This window comes from Hyperolius riggenbachi, chromosome 9, assembly GCF_040937935.1.
Source record: "Hyperolius riggenbachi isolate aHypRig1 chromosome 9, aHypRig1.pri, whole genome shotgun sequence".
Classification (NCBI taxonomy): Eukaryota; Metazoa; Chordata; class Amphibia; order Anura; family Hyperoliidae; genus Hyperolius; species Hyperolius riggenbachi.
Genome location: NC_090654.1, coordinates 254,407,538 through 254,431,598, shown reverse-complemented (window position 1 = coordinate 254,431,598; position 24,061 = coordinate 254,407,538). Strand labels below are relative to the sequence as shown.

General features: G+C 44.8%; 1 protein-coding gene across 9 annotated transcripts in view; it reads right to left on the bottom strand.

The window, feature by feature from the left end:
• Positions 1 to 24,061, bottom strand: part of PPP1R13B (protein phosphatase 1 regulatory subunit 13B) — a 209,595-nt gene that overhangs the window by 69,006 nt on the left and 116,528 nt on the right. Inside the window, exon 1 of one of the 9 annotated variants that reach the window (XM_068254323.1) lies at positions 11,208 to 11,569. The exons of the other annotated variants lie outside the window; for them this stretch is intronic. Coding sequence (XP_068110424.1) covers positions 11,208 to 11,312 — 105 coding nt within the window. The 5' untranslated portion in view covers positions 11,313 to 11,569. Of the gene's footprint in view, positions 1 to 11,207; positions 11,570 to 24,061 lie in introns of those variants that run through there. 9 annotated transcript variants of the gene reach the window in all.

Sequence of the window (24,061 nt, the reverse complement as noted above, 5' to 3'; positions counted from 1 at the left end):
TGCCCAGCAAACTCATGGTGAACCTGAACTCCTAGGAGTGTGTAAGTGGCTGAAAGGTTAAAAAAAAAAAAAAAAAAAAAAAAAAAGCCCCTTACTATGCAAAACAAAAGCTTGCCTTCTATCAGTCTGCATGCATGTTGGATTATTGTGGCTCTGTAATCACTGGCGTAACAATAGGGGAGGAGCCCCTGCCCCTCCTGCATATATCTAAGCGACAGCATCAGCTATAATTACCTCCATTGACCACGGAGGTTGCCAATCTGCAAGGGCTTCACATTACTTCCTGCTAAAACAGGAAGTATTGTGAAGCCCTTGCAGATCGGAGAACTCCGGTGGTGAATGGAGGTAATTATAGAGGGGAGAGCCCGAGGTGGGGGGGGGGGGGACCGCTGATGTGCAAAGCTCTCCCCTCATGCTGCGACCCCTCCTGCCCCCCCAAAGCGGCCAAGAGCGGGCCCGCTCTAATTCTTGCAGGGGGGGGGGGGGGGTGAAATCGGGGACTTCTAGTTACGCCCCTGTCTGTAATAACAAGCTGACACATCATTGCATTCCAGCGGTTCTGGAGGTCTGTTAAGCTATCAGGGACGACAAAGACATGATTTGCATATTCAGGAGTGATGCATAGTAGGAGACATATGCTCACTCCAACCTGAATAATCAAATACCATCTGTTTTAAAGTGGATCCGAGATAAAGGTTTACTCATTACATAATTGTGTTCCTTTCATATAGTTTATAGGGCATTCCTCAAGTCAAATACTTTTTTTGTTTTGTTTTAATACTTTAATTCCCTATAAACTAAACAAGCCTCGCCCACAGCTTTTTAGAGTGCCTTGGCACCGTAGTAAGGGTTTATGGAAGCTCAGTCTGGGCAGGAGGAGGCGGTTACTAGCCAGAGATTTCAGAGGCAGAGGGGAGGAGGAGAGGGGGACTGAATTTACACACAGGCAAGCTGTTAGCATCTCCAACCCTCAACCAGTGACAATGTGACAAACAGAACCTGGCTGCCCTCATTGTATCACAGGAATAAATAAACTGTTGAAGCTGTTTGCAGCTAGATATGCTGTGCAAACTATCTAAACTTTAGATAAGATATATAGACAAGTTACTTGTTATACAATCTCAGATTCGCTTTAAGAAGGCAAACTTGTTTTACATAGTACTTTAGTAAGGAGGCTTTTTGATCCCTTTCAGCCCCTTACACACTCCTGGGAGTTCTGGTTCACCATGAGCTTGCTGGGCAATCTGTACAACAGTATGATACTGGCAATCAGGACAGCAGGTCCATCAACTCAGCACGCCTCTGTGCCCTTACTACAGCCCACTGTGTTTATACAAGAAGTGATGTGCTGAATGCTGCATTCTTCTGCTGCTGACTAGAGTCAAAAGCTTATTAACACCCCCATTCAGTGTTACAGGGAGGTCAGAGGAAGAACGACCCAGAAGGCTGGAGGGGAGATTTCCTAACACAGGAGGCACGTGTGCTGGGATTTACGGATTAGATCCTTTCAGAAACCGATTGCAGGTTACTGTGAATCATGGCCATACAGTTCAGAATCATCTGTCTCCTGTATATGGAGCTGACATATATAGTATATCCCCTCATTCACACCTGTTCCAACACACGGAGCTCATCACCTAATGTGCCTATTTTTATTTATTTAGTATTTATATAGCGCTGACATGGTTCTAGGTCTATCCTAGTCTATAGTTAATTTAGGGGGAGCCAATTAACTTATCTGTAGGTTTTCGGGATGTGGGAGGAAAATGGAATGCCCAGAGGAAACCCACACAGACACCGAACTAGCAAAAGCACACACAAATATTTCTAAGATGTTTTTGGTGCCCTGATTTAAGCACTGTAGGATTTTAGCACTCTTTACCACATGATTAGCACTCTCGCCTTGCAGCGCTGGGTTCCCGGTTAGATTCCCAGCCCGGGCACTATCTGCACAGAGCTTTTTTATATTCCCCCTGTGTCTGCATAGGTTTCCTCCAGGCACTCTGGTTTCCTCCCACATACAACACAAAAAGTAAATTGGCTTCCCCTAAATTGGTCCTAGACTGATACATACACTACACAATACATACATAGACCTAGGACTATGGTAGGGATTAGATTGTGAACTCCCTTTTAAGGACAAGACAATATACACTGTACAGGGCTGCGGAATATGTTGGTGCTATATAAATACTAAATAATAATAAATAATATATATTAGCATTGGCTTAACTACTTAGGGAACAGACCTGCAGCCATGGGGGTCTCTCTACTCTCCCACTTTCTCCAGGCCCCACTCTAGCACTCTTCTGGTAGCTGCTGGCCTCCTGTGGTACTCGGCACCTCCCCGTGGCACAGAGTACCACGGGGAAGAAAAGTATTTTATCCACTTCAGTGCTGAGTCTGGTCCGCTCTACAATACACCCACACACTGTTGCCAAATCCTATCTGCACAGTTTATGATTGTTCCTGCATGTCATGTGATTTGAAGGGAAACTCAGGAGCCAATCACAGGCAGGAGGTACACATCACATGGCTGCAGGGAAGGAGAGCAGATCTGCCTCTGCTCTGGAGCAGGTAATGAGATTGTCTGCATCTGTGGAGAGGGTGCCTGGAAAAGTTATGTTGGCTGCAGTTGTTAGATGGAGTGGGAGGGAGGAGTTACACTGCTGACTATTGCTATAGGGGGTGGTGGTGTGGAGTGTTAGGTGCGTTAGGATACTGTGGTCCCTTACAAAGCAGAGATGTGAACACGCCCATACAATTGTATGGGGTTAACTTGCCTATGTTGCTTCCTCACGCTGATGCACTGCATGCTGCTCTCCCATCTTCCCGACACTTCCGAACTTCCAGTTTGGATGATGAAGAGTGGTGAGCAGCCCACCAGCGAGAGGTGGTGACATAGGGAAGTTAATCCCGTTCTGCCACAGATCGCACCCCTGTACACGCTTGGACAGGTTCATATTTCATGTAGCAGTTTGTGCTCATCACCAATTATCAATCTCCGAAACTAGACACTTTGCCATTTAGTCTAGGAGAACTCATGGAGAAGTGTGTGATTTGTTTGATCAGCTAACAGATTTGCAAAGCTCTGATTTAATGTGATCACATCCTGCTTTAGCACATGATCATGACTAGCAAATCAGAGACTTACGTAACTATCACCTGACTGATCACATGCTTCTCCATGAGCAGGGGCGGCGCCAGGGGGGTGCTTGGGGGTGCTCGAGCACCCCCTAGAATTGTCCAAGCACCCCCAAAGCACCCCCTGGAGTGAACTGACTTCAGGCGTCTAAAAGACGCCAAGTCAGTTCACACAGCGGCAGCACGGAGCAGCAGGCAGGGCTACGGTAAGATGGCCGCCCGGAGCCCTGTTCTGCAGACTTCGAGTCTGCAGTGCATGGCTTCGGGCGGCCATTTTCCCGTAGCCCTGCTCTCTGCATGCAGGCAGGTAGTCTCGTCGTGACGTCGGGAAGGAAGAGGATCGTGGGCGCGCGGGCGCTGCGCGCCACAAAGAGGTCGGGACAGGAGGTCGGGAAAGAAGGTCTTCTGGCTGTAGGTGAGTAAATGGGTTTTTCTTTTCTTTTTCAGGTGATGCTGATTGTGCATATTGGGGTCATATCTGCTACGGATTGTGCATATTGGGGTCATATCTGCTACGGATTGTGCATATTGGGGTCATATCTGCTACGGATTGTGCATATTGGGGTCATATCTGCTACGGATTGTGCATATTGGGGTCATATCTGCTACCGATTGTGCATATTGGGGTCATTTCTGCTACCGATTGTGCACATTGGGGTTTTCTGCTACCGATTGTGCACATTGGGGTCATTTCTGCTACCGATTGTGCATATTGGGGTCATATCTGCTACGGATTGTGCATATTGGAGTCATATCTGCTACCGATTGTGCATATTGGGGTCATATCTGCTACCGATTGTGCATATTGGGGTCATATCTGCTACCGATTGTGCATATTGGGGTCATATCTGCTACCGATTGTGCATATTGGGGTCATTTCTGCTACCGATTGTGCATATTGGGGTCATATCTGCTACCGATTTGTGCATATTGGAGCCATATCTGCTACCGATTGTGCATATTTGGGACCATATCTGCTACCGATTGTGCATATTTGGGACCATATCTGCTACCGATTGTGCATATTTGGGACCATATCTGCTACCGATTGTGCATATTTGGGACCATATCTGCTACCGATTGTGCATATTTGGGACCATATCTGCTACCGATTGTGCATATTTGGGACCATATCTGCTACCGATTGTGCATATTTGGGACCATATCTGCTACCGATTGTGCATATTTGGGACCATATCTGCTACCGATTGTGCATATTTGGGACCATATCTGCTACCGATTGTGCATATTTGGGACCATATCTGCTACCGATTGTGCATATTTGGGACCATATCTGCTACCGATTGTGCATATTTGGGACCATATCTGCTACCGATTGTGCATATTTGGGACCATATCTGCTACCGATTGTGCATATTTGGGACCATATCTGCTACCGATTGTGCATATTTGGGACCATATCTGCTACCGATTGTGCATATTTGGGACCATATCTGCTACCGATTGTGCATATTTGGGACCATATCTGCTACCGATTGTGCATATTTGGGACCATATCTGCTACCGATTGTGCATATTGGGACCATATCTGCTACCGATTGTGCATATTGGGACCATATCTGCTACCGATTGTGCATATTGGGACCATATCTGCTACCGATTGTGCATATTGGGACCATATCTGCTACCGATTGTGCATATTGGGACCATATCTGCTACCGATTGTGCATATTGGGACCATATCTGCTACCGATTGTGCATTTTGGGACCATATCTGCTACCGATTGTGCATATTGGGACCATATCTGATAACGATTGTGCATATTGGGGCCATATCTGATAACGATTGTGCATATTGGGGCCATATCTGATAACGATTGTGCATATTGGGGTCATATCTGCTACAGATTGTGCATATTGGGGCCATATCTGATAACGATTGTGCATATTGGGGCCCTATCTGATAACGATTGTGCATATTGGGGCCATATCTGATAACGATTGTGCATATTGGGGTCATATCTGCTACCGATTGTGCATATTGGAGCCATATCTGCTACCGATTGTGCATATTGGGGCCATATCTGATAACGATTGTGCATATTGGGGCCATATCTGATAACGATTGTGCATATTGGGGCCATATCTGCTACCGATTGTGCATATTGGAGCCATATCTGATAACGATTGTGCATATTGGGGTCATTGGACGTGTTTTTTGTTAAAATCTGCTCACATTACGTGTATTTTCTTGAGAAAACCTGCACAATTATGTGAATTTTCTGGGAAAAGGGTCACCAAAACTTGGGCCCTCTGTCTTTGCGTTGCACTTTTAAAGGGAACCCGAGGTGAGAATAATATTGAGGCTGCCATATTTATCTCCTTTTAAGTAATACCAGCTGCCTGGCTGCCGTGTTGGTCCTCTGCCTCTAATTCTTTCAACCATAGACCCTGAACAAGCATGCAGCAGGTCAGGGGTTTCTGACAATATTGTCAGAACTGACAAGATTAGCTGCATGCTTGTTTCTGGTGTAATTCAGTTCACTACTACAGCCAAATAGACCAGCAGGGCTGCCAGGCAACTGGTATTGTTTAAAAGGAAATAAATATGGCAGCCACCATATCACTCTCACCCTGGGTTCACTTTAAATTACAGTTAGCCCCGCCCTCATCCGGTCATGACCACGCCCATTTCTTCACACCCATTTTTTGCCGCGGCGCGCGTCAGCTCCCCCGGAAATTGGTCCCCCACCTGCATAGCACCCCCTAAAAAAAATTCCTGGAGCCGCCACTGTCCATGAGTCCTTCGAGACAGGACCATCACTTTTTACTATCATCCAGCACTATCCTCAGCAGCTTCATACATTTCCCAGAGAGAGCACGGAAAAGTCACAGCATAAGAATCTTTGAATCGGCCACCCAGCTCATCACAAACACCAGCCTCTAGTGCACAACAAATGCATAAACCACAACAACAGTGGATGCTGTAGGTAAAACCACAAGACTTGGCCTCCAGAGTCAAAAAAATATTGTGCTTCACACAGAATAATGTAAACATCCTTCACCACCTCTGCTGGATAATGAAACCTAATCAGATTAAAGCGTTGACAGAGATATAATTTGAAGCTTTGGGCTCCTTAAGATCTATTTAAAGCTAAATAAAAAGCTGGCAGACAGTAAATTATGGGCTGTGTTATTCAGAAGTGTTTATCGTCTTTTGCTGGGAAGAACACACAGGATAAGCACACTGTAGTGGGCATTATATTGGGATTATACTGGTATTTTAAAGAAACAAAAGAAATTCAGACAACAAAATAACCATTTGCGGTTACCTTGGCTAGAATACCAAAACATGTTTTTGAAACAATTGTTTAAGCGACCTAAAAAACATTTAATCAAAACAAAAACAGCACTGTCAAGCAAGTAAACTGTGTAAGATATAAGCAAAAAGATATCAACTTATAAAGTAAATTACTAAGTAAAAAGTAACATCAGTAATAGATGCGACAGATGCAAAGTTTATCAGACGGCAGGAAGTAGAGCTAGGGAGAAAGGAAGATGGAGAGTAAAGGACTGTAGCCTACATGAACAGAACCTATAACATGAACAGTAGCTATAATGAATAAGACATATTATAGCTACTCTATTGGCTACTCTGATTGGCTACGACTGATGAAGCAGGATGCCACCTGCAAAACATGTTGCATTGTGGAGTACTCAAATCAAGTTAATTGTTGACCATAAATTACCAGCATCGGGTCTACCGATTTGAGGGTAGGGGAGGGGGGACAAGTCCGCCCCTGACCGGTGAGAACCATCTAGTGTAAGTACAGAGCTTCAATGCACAGGCGCGGAGCTAGGGGGGGGTCGGGGTAGGACAAGTGCCCCGGGGCGCCTGGTCCCCAAGGGCGCCCTCCGCCTGGCTGAGCTGCGGGTTTTTTTTTTATTTTTATTTTTTTTTTTTGTTGAGGGGAGGGGAGCAGCGCAGAGAAGAGGGAGAGCTGTGCGGACGGTGGGGAAGGGGGGCCATATCCCCCCTCCTTCCCTCACCTTAGGTGCTCTCTCTCTCCCTCGCTGTCCCCTCCAATGTCCGGGTGGCTCTTGGCTGGCAGCGGCGGGCGGAACTCACCTCCGTCTCGCTCCAGCGCCGGGCGGAAGTTCGGGTGCGCAGCCGCTGCTCTGGTCTGGACCAGACCAGAGTAGTGGCAGATCCATCCGGCGCTGCGACGAGACGGAGGTAAGTTCCGCCCGCCGCTGCCCGCCACCCGGACATTGGAGGGGACAGCGAGGAAGGGAGAGCAGCTCTTCTCTGCGCTGCTCCCCTCCTGCTGGGGAGGGGGACACCTGACCTGGCTACCTACTCTGGGCACATATACCCCTGCCTACATATACTAGACATATATCCCTGGCTACCTACTCTGGGCACATATACCCCTGGCTACCTACTCTGGGCACATATACCCCTGGCTACCTACTCTGGGCACATATACCCCTGGCTACCTACTCTGGGCACATATACCCCTGGCTACCTACTCTGGGCACATATACCCCTGGCTACCTACTCTGGGCACATATACCCCTGGCTACCTACTCTGGGCACATATACCCCTGGCTACCTACTCTGGGCACATATACCCCTGGCTACCTACTCTGGGCACATATACCCCTGGCTACCTACTCTGGGCACATATACCCCTGGCTACCTACTCTGGGCACATATACCCCTGGCTACCTACTCTGGGCACATATACCCCTGGCTACCTACTCTGGGCACATATACCCCTGCCTACATATACTGGGCATATACCCCTGGCTACCTACTCTGGGCACATATACCCCTGGCTACCTACTCTGGGCACATATACCCCTGGCTACCTACTCTGGGCACATATACCCCTGGCTACCTACTCTGGGCACATATACCCCTGCCTACATATACTGGGCATATACCCCTGGCTACCTACTCTGGGCACATATACCCCTGGCTACCTACTCTGGGCACATATACCCCTGGCTACCTACTCTGGGCACATATACCCCTGGCTACCTACTCTGGGCACATATACCCCTGGCTACCTACTCTGGGCACATATACCCCTGGCTACCTACTCTGGGCATATATACCCCTGGCTACCTACTCTGGGCACATATACCCCTGGCTACCTACTCTGGGCACATATACCCCTGCCTACATATACTGGGCATATACCCCTGGCTACCTACTCTGGGCACATATACCCCTGGCTACCTACTCTGGGCACATATACCCCTGGCTACCTACTCTGGGCACATATACCCCTGGCTACCTACTCTTGGCACATATACCCCTGCCTACATATACTGGGCATATACCCCTGGCTACCTACTCTGGGCACATATACCCCTGGCTACCTACTCTGGGCACATATTCCCCTGGCTACCTACTCTGGGCACATACCCCTGGCTACCTACTCTGGGCACATATACCCCTGCCTACATATACTGGGCATATACCCCTGGCTACCTACTCTGGGCATATACCCCTGGCTACCTACTCTGGGCACATATACCCCTGCCTACATATACTGGGCACATATACCCCTAACTACATATACTGGGTACATATACCCCTGGCTACATATACTGGGCATATATACCCCTGGCTACATATACTGGGCATATATACCCCTGGCTACATATACTGGGCACATATACCTCTGGCTACATATACTGGGGACACATACCCCTGCCTACATATACTGGGCACATATACCCCTGGCTACCTGTTCTGTGGACATCTCTACCCCTGGCTACCTGTTCTGGGGACATCTATACTGCTGGCCACCTATTCTGGGGACACCTATAGACCTGGGGCTACCTATTTTTGGGGAAGCACTGCTGTCAGATTGAGTGTATTTTGGGGAACTGCTGCCAGGTGAGAGGTGTCTACCATATTAAGGGGGCATTCTGCCTATTTATGTGAAATGCTGTCTATTTATGTGCCTCATGACTGCTGAATTTGTCTTGTTGGGGGCCTCATGGTTACTGAATTTGTCTTGTTGGGGGCCTCATGATTTGTTGGGGGCCTCAAGATCGCTGAATTTGTCTTGTTAGGGGCCTCATGATTGCTGAATTTGTCTTGTTGGGGGCCTCAGGATTGCTAAATTTGTCTTGTTGGGGGCCTCATGATTGCTGAGTTGGTCATGTTGGGGGCCTCATGTTTACTCATGATTGCGGAATTTGTCTTGAAGGGGGGGGCTCATGATTGCTGAATTTGTCTTGGAACATGTTGGAAGGTACATACTGAGGGAGGGTGGGTGAGCGTGAGCCTGCTAACCTCCATGTACATTTGAAGGGGCGTGACCAAATGTGGAGCACCCATAACCACGCCCACATTTGGTCACGACCCTTCACCTTAGGGGGCGCATTAATAGTCTTTGTCCCCGGGCGCTGAAAACCCTAGCTACGCCTCTGTCAATGCACATGAGACCTAGCTACCTGCAGCTCCCTCTAAAACATGCATGCTTTAGGAGCTCTCCACTGCCTCTTCCTATATGTCCCAACTCTGTATGCTCAAAGTTACCCCATGCTGTGGGTAACTTTGTCAATAGTTTGGGAGGTTATCAGTTCTGCCATTCCCGCCAAAAACAAAAAAGCTTACACCAATCTTAATCAAATACCGTAGAAACCAGATCGGTGAATAAGGTGTTGCCCTCCAACTGCCAATGCCAGTTAAACTTGGACAGAAGCAATGCTACTTCTAAACCGTCCCTTTTTCCCCCAACTCTCGTTTAAATAGCAACATCTTCTTACTCAGACTCTATGGATCGGTATGTGGGGTACTCCTGTGTCCAGGAGGAGCGATCAGAGTCGTTCTTGGTTTGTGTTGCTGATGGAATCACTTGTTATTTCTGCTTCTAAAAAAGTTAATAGGCGGCAAATCACCCCAACTAACAATTTACCAAAATTTCTGGCGGCTAGCAGATCTTTCAGGGTCATAAATTCATGGCTCTGAAGTACACTATCATGACATCCATGCCAACATGTGAGCCAGCCATATGACATATGCCTATCAACTATTTTAAGATACTCTTTATAAATATTTTACAAACCACACAAAATGGGCCGTGGAGTCGGAGCAATTTTTGGGTACAGGAAGTCGGAGGTTTCATAAACTGAGGAGTCTGAGTATTTTTGCACCCACTCCATAGCCCTGCAAGCACTTAGAGGTTTATAAACTGAGGTGTCGGAGTTGGAGTCCGATGATTTTTGTACTAACTCTACAGCCCCGAGGGAAAAGACGTGAAAATAAACCGATAAACAATTGCATCTATCCTACTTCTAAAAGTGACTTTTGCGGAATCCTGCAGTCTTATTTTCTGTGCATGAGCTAAGAAAAGAACGTTGTATTGTCTCATATGCTGAAAGTCTTTCAGTGTCCCAGAAGCTAAACTATATAAACTATTGACCTTTTCTATCTCTTCCTTGCACTCAGAAGCGGTTCTCTGCCAGGAAAGTGTTTTAAGGCTGTAACTAATCAGTGAGAGTTACGCTATAATCCGACTTCGTTCCAACTTGAGAGAAACTCATTTGCATACCTAAATGTTAACTCTTTAAGGCAAAAAAACAAAAAAGGAAAACAACCTAGTTATCTGCATGTTTGGCATTGTACATACACGTCTATCATGTCATATGTCAACTCTGGTATCCTTTAAATAAAATATTAATGCATGGCTATCCGGTAGCTTGTGTTACATACTGGGGGGGGGGGGGGGGTGCAAGCAACCAATTTAGGCAATGTGAAGTGAGAAAACTAGACCTGCATACTCAGTATGGGTCAGGGTCTTACAATATCAAATACAAAACACCAATAAGACAGCCTAGCCATAACTATTTTTCAGAACATGGTGAACCACAGCAGCTGCAATCTCACAATATAGGTGCAACAAGAGACTCTGAATAAAGCAGCATTGCAATCAGGTCCTGCCAACAGCATACTGCAATAGGGTAAGTGATCATTGCTATAGTAACCCAATAAATGTGCAAGTACAAAATTTATCTGCTACCGGATACCCAAACCTTTCTCAGAAAGGAGCAATGCATGGGGGCTGATGTTTGATTACCGTAGCAACGCTCCCCCATGTGACCGTGTAGGAGGACACTTTGATTTTGCTGACTTCCCCGTCCGAGATAAACTCCTGAAGGCTCTCCAGATGCATCAGTTCCATGGCGTTGCTTTTCCCCAAATCGGACGTCTGTCCCCACAGAAAATCAGATCATGCGAGAGCCGGTGATATAAAAAAAAAGTTGCATAACTAAAGCCACATCCACCATCCAGCGGTGCAGTTTTCACACAGGACGGGCACATTTACATTTCCCAACAGTGTGCAGGTCCGTCCATTGGAGCCGTGCGTGATCGGGAGGCAGAGCTGGCCTTGTGCGTAGATCAGCAATCAGCGGATGGAAAAGACTAGTGGATTTCGCCAGCAGTCAGACACCTAATCAAGGCGAGATCAAACCAGCTGTCAACTTCTATCAGTGTGATGACCTGCACTTGCCGTACTTGCTGGGTCTAAGCGCCAAGATCGCACGCCAGCCCTCCCCCCCACGCCACTGCTGCAAATGTGATTTTACAATTTGCATAAATCCGGGACAATTTGCACAGCATGAATTTAACATGCGTAAATGTGCTGCAGGGAGAGGAAACTCAGCGCTTGTATTAACATGTGACCTTGCTAATGTTCAAGTAGGATACCACTTTTTACATGACTGGCGAGGGGGAAAAAAAAGTTTAAATCCGACCCAAATTCATAACTGAATAAAGATATTTGAAAGCACTCATGTTAGTAAGTGCAAATTGTAAATATTAACAATGTAACTTAAAAGGGATCCTGAACTGAGTAAAATGATTTAAAATAAACACAGGACGTAGCTGCAAATGAATATTACATACTAACCTCTCCACCAGTTTCTCTCAGAAGCTCACCATTTTCTTCTTACAGTGATCCCTTCCAGTTCTGACAATATTTTGTCAGAACTGAAATATACCAGTTGCTGTCAGTTATTTATCAGCTGCTGTCAGTTACAACTGAATGTGCAAGGTTATGTCCATAGTTCTTTGAATTGAAAAAAAGACATACGTCCAACGCCATGTTTCCCTATGGCTCAAGTGGGCGATATTACAGTTTAACAGTGTGCTGACCAGGAAGCTGTTATGGGATAATGGCCATTTTCAAAATGGAGGACGGAGAATTCCCTTGATCAGTGGACAAACAGGACGAGGGAGATGAGAAAGATTGAGGAGGCCGCCGGCTGCTACATGTCATCACGGCGGCCGGCATAACAGGTCTGTGCATGTGCAGTTTAGAGTTAGACAACCGCGCATGCGCAGACCTGTCATGCCGGCCGCCGTGATGACGCCATGCATCAAGGTCCAGAAAGAGCCAGCCCCACACCCAGCCCGGGTGTCGCAAAACACATTTACACATTTACATTACTGCTCAGGGTTCCTTTAAGAACAGCAATCACATTTTCTGACTGATTGTAACAATTAAAAAATCTGACCAATGTACCACACACCTATGTTCATTTTTCCCCAATCGTGAATAAAATTATTGAAAGCTGAGAAATAATGGATTGGAACCGTATATCAAGTAATTGATAATCCATCAAACACCGTACAATTCTTGATAAAGTTGATCTGAAATTTCCAACATGTCCAATCTCCAAAAATCGAAAAAAATTGGAAATACGATCGGATTTCTCGATCGAATACAAAGAAAAGCTCTCGATTTTGTGGCACAACCGATCGTAATTATTGAATTGGTGAAAAATTGGGTCTTTTAATTGAATGGTGTGTGGCCACCTTAATGCTTAGTACACACATTCAATTTTATGAGACCAATTTTACCCCCCTCCATGTAGTATGAGGGCTTATCTACACAATCTGCTCATAGTATTCAAAATCTGATGCCTCATACCACATGGAGGTGGCAAAATGGGCCAAACATGGGCTTTAGGGCTGTGATTGCTATTGCAGGTTTGCCTTATTAAATTCTAGGCAGGGCGGGGCCCAGGGCACATGCTCTCTTTGCCTGTGTGGTAAGGCCAGCCCTGTGATCAGATAGAGGGGGGCGGCACTATCAAAGCACACTCAATGATTGGCTTTACCGATATGGAGGAGGTTCTCTACTTATTTCCAAAACATTTAAAGAGGAATTGTACCGAAAAATAGAAGTGGGGAGAAAAATAAATCAATACATTGCTAAGTCAGAAGTAAAAAAATAGAAGCGATATCAAGAAAGGATTGTTATTCGCCAGGTAATTTGTTGATCCATAATGAGTCTGCATGTAATCATCTTTACTACTGGTAGACATGAAAAAAACAGGACCAACTGCCATTACCTATAACCACAACCACTAACATTGCGATAGGCTAAAAGGTTTTATTTTCCTCTTTTATAGATATACATGTGCACAGAGGGAGAGATACTGGTTGCTTGACAGTTGGAAATAACCGTTATTTCCCACAATGCAACAAGGTTGACAGAAAGGAACTGTCATGACCATATGGTTATGACATCACACCATAGGAGGGGTTTCACAACAACATTAGCCATACAGATGCCTCTGATGATCTATTGAAGAAAAGGGAAAGATTTCTCATGGGAAAGGAGGTATAAACTACTGAATGAGATGAAGTCCAATTATTTTGATCGCTGCTGTTGCGCTTTAAATCATATTTTATTTATGCAGGTATGTTAACCCTCCCCAAGGCTAATGTATTTTACGGTTACATTACTCCTCGACACACAGGTTACATTTTACAGAAGGATTATCATTGCAATCCATGTTCTATTATCCCCCAGGCTATAATTCACAGGTGTATCATTACTGCTGCTCTCCAGTTACACATTCCAAATGTCTTCCCTTCATTCCATCCGTATGCCATAAATTACTATGAGTGCAGCACCTGCGCTCTCCTTATACAGGTTTATTCTACAGGTGTGGCATCTGTTTCCAAGCATGATCTATTGCACACGCATGTCTCACACATTTCATTGACATGACACCACTCCTCCCCAAATATAAATTATATCTTACCAGTAGATTCTAACACCATCCAAGTTTATAACGAAGTACAGTCTATAGAAGCAAAGTGGTGGATGAAATACCGGTATTATAACTCAAATCTACATGGCAAACTGCAGTGCAGCTCAGTATGGGCCAGTGCACACCAAAAACCGCTAGCGGATCCACAAATGCTAGCGGTTTTTGAAGAGGTTTTTCAGAGCGATTCTAGGCATGTTTAGAGATTTTCTAAACATGCCTGGTGTTTTTTGGAGCGTTTTTGTGTAGCAGATTTCATAGATCGTTACTGTAACTGAACAGCTTCTGTAACAAAAACGCTTGGAAAACCGCTCTGATCTAGCTTTTTACAGAACGGTTTTCCACTTTCCTATACTTTAAATTGAGGCAGAAACACCTCAGTAAACTGCAAAAATGCTGCAGGAACAGAGTTTGCATTTGGGAGGGAAAAAAAACGAACCACTCTGGTGTGCACCATCTCTTTGAAATACATTAGCCAAGCGGTTTTCAGCCCGAAAGTTTTTTAAAATGCTCACAACCGCTCTTGGTGTGCACCAGCCCTAACTTGGGATTCAACCCAGAACAGGATCATCCACCAGGCAACCTAGACAGGTGCTTGGGGCCTAGTGGGTGTCAAGTGGCCCACCTGTCACCTTTTTTGACCTCTCTTCACATCAGCATTATTGGGTGACCAACTACAGTGTGTTTGATGGAAAGTCAATCAATTAATTGCCCAGACAATGCAAGAGAGATCCTATGCTATTCTCCTTCACTGTTGAGCTAAACGATGTTATGCCTTCATGATTAGGGATGGTCGGAAATGCCAATTTCCGATTCCGCGGTAAATCCGCATTTTGCCATTGCCAAATACCGATTCCGCTTTCCGCTACCAATTTCCGCATTCCAATGCGGAATTTCCGCCGGAAATTGCGCAAATTCCGCCCGACTTTAACATCGATTTTCTCAAAAACTATAAGGTCTTTTTGAAAAAAAAATTTCACATCTTGTTCAGAAGATTCTGTTTAATAAACCCTGAAAATTTGGTGTTTCTAGGACGTACGGGGGCTTTGCTATTACCCGTTAGGGCTGGAACCCACAGGAGCGCTTTTGGCAGCGTTTTGGCAGCACTGCGATACGCTAGCTAGCGATACGCTAGCTAGCTTTTCAGTGGGTTCCAGGCCTTAAAGTCGGCGGATTTTTCCTGTAATGTAAATGCAGAAAATAGGCAGAAGCAGATTTTCTGCATTTACATTTCAGGAAAAATCCGCCGACTTTAACGGTTAATAGCAAAGCCCCCGTACGTCCTAGAAACACCACATTTTCAGGGTTTATTAAACAGAATCTTGTGAACAAGATGCAAAAAAAAAAGTCTTCAAAAAGATCTTACAGTTTTTGAGAAAATCAATGTTAAAGTCGGGCAGAATTTCCGCGATTTCCGGCGGAAATCCGCCTAACGCACTTGCATTACCGATTTCCGCATTCCGATGCGGAAATGCAATTTTCGATCGGAATTTCGGAAATTGCATTTCCGCGGAATCAGAATGAGCATCCCTATTCATGATCTAAAACCTAAAATAAATTCTGTGTCAGGGCTGGTGCACACCGAGCGGCTTTTTGGGCGTTTTCAGATCCGCTTGCGGCTGCGGATCTGCTTGGTCAATGTATCTCAATGGGGTGGTGCACACCAGAGCGGGGGGCGTTTTGCAGAAACGAAAAATGCCTGGGTGAGGCATTTTTTGGATTGCGGGTGCGTTTCTGCCTCAATGTTAAGTATAGGAAAAACGCAAACCGCTCTGAAAAACGGCACTTCAGAGCGGTTTTGCAGGCGTTTTTGTTACAGAAGCTGTTCAGTAACAGCTTTACTGTAACAATATATGAAATCTACTATACTGAAAACCGCAGCAGCAATCCGCAAAACGCTAGCAAAACGCCTCATAAAAATAAAAAAAAGCGTTTAAAAATCTGCTAGCATTTTGCGGATCTGCTAGCGGGTTTTGGTGTGCACCAGCCCTCAGTGTACATATAATTAAGGCATCTCTAAAAGCAGAAAAACAACTCACCCCACTCCTGCAAAAGTCCCAGGGAAAGGACTATACTCGCTCCAGGTCACCATGGACTCAGGGTAAGACGCAATTCCGCTTCCAGCTATTGCTGGCGTCCAAATAACGCTATAGGTTTAGATAAGTTTGGGCTCAGTCTCAGTCTTAATTCACATTAACGTCACAGCCTATGGTGGCGCCTGGTAAAACCAAATTTCCTGCACCGTTTTTGCCTGTCTCGTCTGAGTCTATCAAAATCATGAATTGCGATCGACCGGTATCTTCAATCCTGTCCGATTGCGTAAATTGGTCGATTTGGTCAGATACAGTGGTGTGAAAAACTATTTGCCCCCTTCCTGATTTCTTATTCTTTTGCATGTTTGCCACACTTAAATGTTTCTGCTCATCAAAAACCGTTAACTATTAGTCAACGATAACATAATTGAACACAAAATGCAGTTTTAAATGATGGTTTTTATTTTTTTAGTGAGAAAAAAAACGCCACATCTACATGGCCCTGTGTGAAAAAGTGATTGCCCTCCTTGTTAAAAAATAACTTAACTGTGGTTTATCACACCTGAGTTCAATTTCTGTAGTCACCCCCAGGCCTGATTACTGCCACATCTGTTTCAATCAAGAAATCACTTAAATAGGAGCTATCTGACACAGAAGTAGACCAAAAGCACTTCAAAAGCTAGACATCATGCCAAGATCCAAAGAAATTCAGGAACAAATGAGAACAAAAGTACTGTAATTGAGATCTATCAGTCTGGTAAAGGTTATAAAGCCATTTCTAAAGCTTTGGGACTCAAGCGAACCACAGTGAGAGCCATTATCTACAAATGGCAAAAACATGGAACAGTGATGAACCTTCCCAGGAGTGGCCGGCCGACCAAAATTACTCCAAGAGCGCAGAGAAAACTCATCCGAGAGGCCACAAAAGACCCCAGGACAACATCTAAAGAACTGCAGGCCTCACTTGCCTCAATTAAGGTCAGAGTTCACGACTCCATCATTAGAAAGAGACTGGGCAAAAACGACCTGCATGGCAGATATCCAAGGCGCAAACCACTTTTAAGCAAAAAGAACATTAAGGCTCGTCACAATTTTGCTAAAAAACATCCCAATGATTGCCAAGACTTTTGGGAAAATACCTTGTGGACCGACGAGACAAAAGTTGAACTTTTTGGAAGGTGTGTGTCCTGTTACATGTGGCGTAGAAGTATCACAGCATTCCAGCAAAAGAACATCATACCAACAGTAAAATATGGTGGTGGTAGTGTGATGGTCTGGGGTTGTTTTGCTGCTTCAGGACCTGGAAGGCTTGCTGTGATAGATGGAACCATGAATTCTAATGTCTACCAAAAGATCCTGAAGGAGAATTTCCGGTCATCTGTTCGTCAACTCAAGCTGAAGCGATCTTGGGTGCTGCAGCAGGACAATGACACAAAACACACCAGCAAATCCACCTCTGAATGGCTGAAGAAAAACAAAATAAAGACTTTGGAGTGGCCTAGTCAAAGTCCTGACCTGAATCCTATTGAGATGTTGTGGCATGACCTTAAAAAGGCGGTTCATGCTAGAAAACCCTCAAATAAAGTTGAATTACAACAATTCTGCAAAGATGAGTTGGCCAACATTCCTCCAGAGCGCTGTAAAAGACTTGTTGCAAGTTATCGCAAACGCTTGATTGCAGTTATTGCTGCTAAGGGTGGCCCAACCAGTTATTAGGTTCAGGGGGCAATTTCTTTTTCACACAGGGCCATGTACGTTTTGAGGTTTTTTTCTCACTAAATAATAAAAACCATTATTTAAAACTGCATTTTGTGTTCAATTATGTTATCTTTGACTTATAGTTAATGGTTTTTGATGAGCAGAAACATTTAAGTGTGACAAACATGCAAAAGAATAAGAAATCAGGAAGGGGGCAAATAGTTTTTCACACCACTGTATTTGCCAATTTCCATTGACTGCATAGAATGGAACATAATCAATTCTCCCTCAAGCCGATAAAATTATCAACTTAATTTGCTGATTGTACATAAAAAGTAAATAGTGTGCTGCCATCTTAATAGATGCCACACTACATTTCCCCCAGCATTACAATGGAGACAAGACAAAAACACAAAACATTTATACCATGCTAGAGCTGCAGCCATTAGCCTACCTCCCAACTTTTTGAGATCAGAACAGGGCTGTGGAGTCGGTACAAAAATCCATCAACTCCTCAGTTAGGATTCCACCGACTCCGACTCCTAGACTCCGACTCCTCTAATTTGCATATTACAATCTTGTTGAATGAAAGTATGTAACATGAAATTAGTCTCTTAACTGCCAACGTTTAGGAATTTTAAAAGACAACTGAAGTGAGAAGGATATGTAGACTGCCATATTTATTCCCTTTAGTCATAGACTAAAACTAGTCCTTGGTAAGAGTACTTGTAAAAGGTACAGACCAGAACAAACATCTATCAGGCCCTAGGCAATGTAACTGTGGGTACATGTAAGAATGATGTGCAGGTACTCTGCAGGGGAATGAGGCGATTCTTCCTCCATTACACATTCTTCAGGTACAATCTGAACCAGGTTTATGGGTGATAGACAACACCTCTGTGTTCAATGTGCACAACATTCTCAGTGGATTCCCTGCAGCTCTGTGGAGAGTGCATATGTAGAGTATAGTACTACTGTGTAACAAAGTAAACCTGAGACAAATGAAATTAAAAAGTTTTATACATTCCTGGGGCTTCCTCCAGCCCCTTTCAGGCTAATCAGTCCCTCACTGTCCTCCTCCGCCACCTGGATCTTCTGCTATGAGTCCAGGTACTTGAGCCAGTCTGGCGTAGTACGCATGCCCACACTCCGCCGCCGGGAGAGTGCTACACCTGCGCAGCACTATTGCACAGGTGCAGAATGCTCCTGGCTGTGGAAGCGGCATGCGGCCGGACTGCGCTGACTGGCTGAATTATCGGGACTCATAGCAGAAGATCCAGGTGGTGGAGGTGGACAGCGAGGGATTGATTAGCCTGAAGGGGGCTGGAAAAAACCCCAGGTATGTATAAAACTTTTCATTTCATCCATCTCAGGTACCCTTTAATTCGTAGTCACCAAACCAAATGTTAACAACATATCAAATGATGAGCAAAGAGAGTGCATACATTTGCATAAATCAGCATCAACGCGGAATTATTTCCATCTCATTGACCATCTCTATTAGTGACACGGCTACACATCAGGCTTTATTCTTACAGCATAGATGTTATTTAGTATATATGTTACAGCCAGAACCCGTAGTGTGGCCACTTCTAGTTCTGGCCGGCCAATGTGCGAAGTGGCCGCAGCGCAACGGCCAATGTTAGAAATGGAATGTTACGCCGTCTCGCTGCGGCCAAATTGATGACAACTTGCATAATTTAATGAAATATAGCCGGCGGCAATGTAATAGTTGAAGCCGCCGGCTTTCGCACTGCCTCTCCCCCCCCCTTCTCTCGCCTCTCCCCGCCGCTCCCATAGAATATTCGTACAGCCGGGGACATGCAGCCGGAGAGTCGTTCGTCGCAGCAGGGGCAGCAGATAGGGGAGGGTGCAGACATCGCTTCTGCCAGCACCCGCTCTGCAGGAACGGCAGGATTCCCCTGCCGCGACGATCAACTCTCGGGACACGCGTGTCCCCGCCGGCTGCTACTTATTGTATGGGAGACGGGGGGGGGGGGGGGGCGATCGGGGAGAGGAGCGAGGCAGTGCGAAAGCCGGCGGCTTCATCTATTACATTGCCGCCGGCTATATTTAAGTAAATTAAGCAAGTTGTAATAAATTTGGTCGCAGCGAGATGGCGTAAACATAACATTTCTAACATTGGCCGCTGCGCTGCGGCCACTTCGCACATTGGCCGGCCAGAACCCGAAGTGGCCGGCCAGAACTAGAAGTGGCCACACTTCGGGTTCTGGCCGTAACATATATAAGATTCCTGTGTACACATATATACTGTACAGTCACAATCAGATATGTATATCTGACTTTAAAAATACGAGGACTGCTTTATTGAAGCAGCACAAGTAACTAATTTTGATTATTTGTTTATTGGACTAAGCAGAGCTATTACTGTATATATAGATTATTTATGATGACTATTCTCTGAGAAATGGAACATTTTATCAAATTTTCTATTTTAATTACAGTTTAAATTCATTAGGAGTCGAGTCTGTGCATTTTTCCCCGACTCCGACTCCAGGCACCCAAAATTGCTCTGACTCCAACTCCACAGCCCTGGATCAGAAAGCGGGACATTTAAGCCACAGCTCTACCACACCTCTAACCACGCCCCCGACACACCCTTAGTCACGCATACAATAAAGATATAAAAAAAAAATATGGGTTTTATAATTTAAACCACACTGGTCCTTTCTATCCTGGTTTATTTTGCTTTATATTAACATTTGAAAATTAGAAATAATTTAAAAGATTGGAATAATGTTTAGAGTAAATTAAACATTTATTCTGTATTATTATTATTATTATTATTATTATTTATTGTATTTATAAAGCACCAACATATTACGCAGCGTAGAAAAATAAATCTATTTACCTAGATCTGTACATGAGTTCTGAAAGAGGGACAAACGAGGGAGAGAGGGACAGGGTCCCCAAAGAGGGACAGTTGGAAGCTATGCACTAGGGCGCGCTCAGTAGGCAGTAGCAGTATTAGGGAGTCTTTTTGCTCAAGGTAGTTTAATAGGTGCTGGCTTACTAAACAGGAAGGTCTCCTGTGTCAGAGGCAGAGCCTTTAATCAGTACACTATCCAGCCACTGACCCTTGTCTGAAGTGACGGGTTTGTGGGTCACAGGAAGTGATGAATAACTAAAACCTCATTCTGCTATTTTTTTTTATTAGAAAAATTTAGCTGCAAAAGATAATACTTCAAATCTCAATAGGACTTTAAATAAACTCAAAATATGGTTTCCAACTTTCAGTGCCATTAGGTATATTCCTCATCTTACCTGATTGTGAGATACAGTCGTAGATTTTGTTGTTTGTTCCCCCTCAATGAGGTTAACCAATGTGGATGGGGTTTTCTGAACCTCTAATGTTAGCAATAAACTATTTTGTAATACAGCAACAGAGGCGCCAGGTAGAGTAAAATTGTTGAAATTTGTTAAAAAGGGGGAAGTGGGTGGACACCTCCCTTCTGAAAAAATGGCCGGACAACGGGCAGGTTACTTAAAGTCTAAAGTAACTTTTATTGTGAGCTCCAAAAGTGCAATGCGTTTCACAGGCAACAGTCCCGCTTCTTGAGGCAAACAATTTTTGGAGGGTGCAAGGTCGGGTCAAGAGCCAGATAGAGCGACTTCTTAACCCTGAGCGGGGTCAGGTTATAATTCTCCCCGCCTGCCTATCCAGTGGTTGCCTAGGAGGCGACACAATCTTGTGAGTATAACCATTGCGTAATTCTTACATCAGACATCATCCTTTAACATACTACACCGTATCGGGTTCTCGGTTTCCCCCTTTCTTTCAAGTTAGCAATAAACAGTTTGTTTTTGCAAGCAAACCAGGATGCCCAAGGGAAACCCAAGGAAATACAGGGAGAACATACAAACTCCATGTAGATAGTGTCCTGGCCCAGATTTGAACCATGAAACCTAGCGCTGCAAGGAGAGAGTGATGTTTGCCAGGTCACTGTGCCCTTCCACCTGCAATAATACCTCATCTATAGTCACAGGAAACAGCACTATGCCATGTGTACATTGAGCAGTGTTGCTGCTTTAGTTCTCCCGGGAAGGCCGCTATACCAGGGACTTGGCTGATTGGATCTGTACACAACATCCTGACAGATGGAACAGTTTGTTCAATGTTCTGTTCAGCTGCAAATCTCCAATCCAGCAAGTCTCACCGGACACCTTTATTTACAGAAGTGTCGCCGATGTAAATTATCTAAACCGAGCTGTAATCCATCTGTTGCCCAGAGGAATATCTCTATTAGCATAACCTAATTGCTGCCATGGGTGGAACACTAAGAACGTTCTCGCAGATAAAAAGCAGTCACTTAAAACCAGAGCTCCAGTGGACTAAAGCACATCCACAAAACACTATTTTAAAGTGGACCTGAACTCAGGCACAGGACAGAAGGAAAAAATTAGAGCAATTTACCCTGTATGTATTTAGAGAGTTTAGCCTGTCCAATTACCCCTCATCTGTGACTAATCGCCACTATAACTTGATACCTCAGCTGTGTCAGCTCAGATTTATTGCAAGATTTGTATCAGCTGTAACAAAGAAATGTTTTTCTTTAAAGGTTATTATGCTGTTGCTTATCTTTTAGAGCAGAGAGGAAGTTCTGAGTTCAGGTCCACTTTAAAGCCCACTTTTAAAGGATACCCGAAGTGACATGTGACATAATGATAGACATGTGTATGTACAGTGCCTAGCACACAAATAACTAGGCTGTGTTCCTTTTTTTCTTTTCTCTGCCTGAAAGAGTTAAATATCAGGTATGTAAGTGGCTGATTCAGTCCTGGCTCAGACAGGAAGTGACTACAGTGTGACCCTCGCTGATAAGAAATTCCCCTTTGTATCTCTTTCCTGCCCTTAGAAGCTATTTTCTGCTAGGAAAGTGTTTTATAGTTGGAATTTCTTATCAGTGAAGGTCACACTGTCAGGACTGAGTCAGCCACTTACATACCTATCATATGTGACATGTCTATCATGTCACATGTCAGTTCGGGTATCCTTTAAAGAATGACTCGGTGGAGAGGGTTGCTAGAAAGGACATCTAGATTTCGGCTAGATTCACAGTAGGACAGTGCGTTGTAAAGTAGCAACGCAACAAAATAAGTGGTCATGCAGATTAACGCTGCGTTAGTCGCATAAAGTAGGTACAGTAAAGCATACAGTCAATGAAAAGTATGGTAGTAGAGAAATGCAAAAAGGATCCGCAAACCAGAGCAGGTTGAGGTAAAAAAGTGAAAAGTATGCTTTCCTGTACCTGGTAACGTGTGTGTCTAGCAGTAAAGCACTGCGTTACCATAACGCTACACGTTACAATGTAACTATGAACGTCCCGTAGACTTAATTACAGTGCGGTAAGCTGCGTTACAAAACCTTATAAGGCCGCTCCGCAACATCTCACTGTGACAGAATATGTTGGCGCTTTATAAGTCAATAATAATAACCACCTCGCCGCACAAACTTATTTTCCAAAAACTGCAATATTAACCAAACTTTTTTTAAAAACCTTTAAAATTGTCAAATAAAAGTCCCCGAAGCAAGGCACAAGCGGGGACACGGTATAGCGTGCTTCGCTGTATCTCGGTCACACAAATGAGACTGCAGCCTTCAGTGCAGCCACACTGAAATCCAATAACCTATTATTACATATAATGATTTTAATTAGATCCTGCCACTGTGTGAAAAGTGCTGCAGACATAATGCATGGTGTATTCTCTGACGCCTGGAAACAGCTTCCATATCTCCCACCAGCAAGTCAGAAGCCAACTCCAGAAGAACTAATGGCAGCTATAGAACTACATACAGGCAGCATCAAATGCATGATGCCATGCCTGGTATAGAGGAGCACAATGCACATGCACATCGGCATTTGATTCCCACACGACTGGCAGCCCCCCCGGAGCACTGCTTTTCAGCGCTGCTAGATTTGGGCGCAGGCAGCGCTGCCATAGACTGTAATGGGGATCAGTCTATAGCGGCGCTCAGTGAGTAACGTAGGCTCCATCAGAAGACGGAGCCGAAGCTGCTTAAAAAACACAATAATTCGGCCTCCATCAATCGCTGGAAGCCGAATTATTTCATTCCCCCACTATCCATGGCAGCCTGGAGGGGGAATAGTAATTAA